Source organism: Orycteropus afer, unplaced genomic scaffold, assembly GCF_000298275.1.
Source record: "Orycteropus afer afer isolate SDZICR_OR568_19922 unplaced genomic scaffold, OryAfe1.0 scaffold00061, whole genome shotgun sequence".
NCBI classification, from domain to species: Eukaryota; Metazoa; Chordata; class Mammalia; order Tubulidentata; family Orycteropodidae; genus Orycteropus; species Orycteropus afer.
The window spans coordinates 4030358-4031965 of NW_006921648.1; the positions used below are offsets into that span (position 1 = coordinate 4030358).

The following is a 1608-nucleotide window of genomic DNA, read 5'->3' on the forward strand; positions in this document are numbered from 1 at the left end:
CTCGGTTCTCACAAGTCATTTGTACCACCTGGGGCCTTTTGCACATGAATGGAACTGTAGGGTATGAGGCCTTTTGTACTGCACTTCGCGTGATGTTTTCAGGGTTCTCTGGACGCTGTTTATCCAGGCCTCTGTCAGTGGGTTGGTTCCACGTCTTACCTGAGCAGGGCTGCTGTGAACATCGGCGTGCAAGCATTCGTCTGAACACCCGTGTGGGGATCTTGGGTGTACACTGCTGCTTTTCTGCACACACAGGCATCTCGTTCTTTGAATTGGCGGAATCATACTCCAGTGCTCTAATGTATTCATTCACCCTCATCCTAACAGACACTCAGGCTCTTCCTGAATTTTTCACTTTTCCAAAGAGCACTGCTGAGAGCATCGCTGAACATACGTCTTTTGCAGGGACCCCGTTTCTCCCTTCGGTCAAATTCCTAGCGATGGAACTGCTTAGTCAACACTGCACTTTTAAGAGGTTGTCCTGTGTCACTGGCTAGCCCTAGAGCAGTGTTGGCCCAGTCTGTCACCCACCAATTGGAGGTATCTCTGCCCCTGCACCCATCACCACTAGATAGAACCTGCTAGAGTTTTTTTAGTTTGTGGATTCCAGTGGTAAAAATGGTAGCTCCGTATTGCCTATCTCCAGGATTCCCAGAGGTCTGGGACTCTTCAGGTTGGCCAGTTGTTTCTTTTATGACATTTTTTTATCTTGTTTGACTTTGGGAGGGGGAATCTTTGTCCCACTTACTGATTATCAGGAACCTTTCCCACGTATATTGCAGCTGTCCTCAGGCTGCTTGTGGTGGACTCTGGTCTGGGTTTCGTCTTCTTGATTCACGTCCGCCTCTTTCCAGAACCCCCCGGGTCTGCCTGGCATCGCTGTCTGCTGGCTCGTGTGTTGTCTTTGTGGCGGCAAGCTTGTCATCGACTGGCACAACTACGGCTACTCCATCATGGGGCTGGTGCATGGCCCAACCCACCCCCTCGTTCAGCTGGCCAAGTGGTGAGGGTCTGGGAGGAGGGAGCAAGCCACCTGCGGGGGCGGGGGGAGGTGGGTACGTGGGAAGGAGGGCTGAGCGGGGACTCCATGGATTGGTCCCTGTGAGCCCTGCAGGGAGAGGGGCAGGGCTGGTGAACTGTGGGGGACACTGGTTACAGGTCATGGAAACAGCCCTTGTCTTAGTCTCCCCGTGCTGCTCTCACACGGATACCACAAGGGGCTGGCTTTCATGAACAGAACTTCATTATTTCACACAAGTCAAGGGGCTGAGCATCCACATCAGGATCCTGGCTGTGTTGGTTCCTTCCTTGTTTTTGCTGCTGTCGTTAGGTGCCTTCAAGTTGCTTCCAGCAACCTGGTTCCATCCTCCCCATCCTTGCTACGCTTGAGCCCTTGTTATTAGCCCTGGGCGTTCCTTGATTCCTTGGCTTGTAGATGGTCCTGGTGTGGCATGTAGCTTCCCTGTGTGTGTGTGTGTGTGTGTGCACACACACACACGGGTCTCATCTGCTCTTTTTATAGCTCAGAAGTGATTAGGGTTAGAACCCATCCTACTGAGGTGGGACCTCATTCACATAACAGAGAAAACCTCTGTCTCAGTCTCGGCT

At 52.3% G+C, this 1608-nt stretch overlaps 1 protein-coding gene across 1 annotated transcript in view; it reads left to right on the forward strand.

Moving 5' to 3' along the window:
• The window catches only part of ALG1 (ALG1 chitobiosyldiphosphodolichol beta-mannosyltransferase), a 16710-nt gene that overhangs the window by 3236 nt on the left and 11866 nt on the right, over positions 1-1608 (forward strand). The window contains exon 4 of the mRNA XM_007939719.1: positions 855-1003. Within this exon, the coding sequence (XP_007937910.1) occupies positions 855-1003 (149 nt within the window). The remainder of the gene's footprint in view (positions 1-854; positions 1004-1608) is intronic.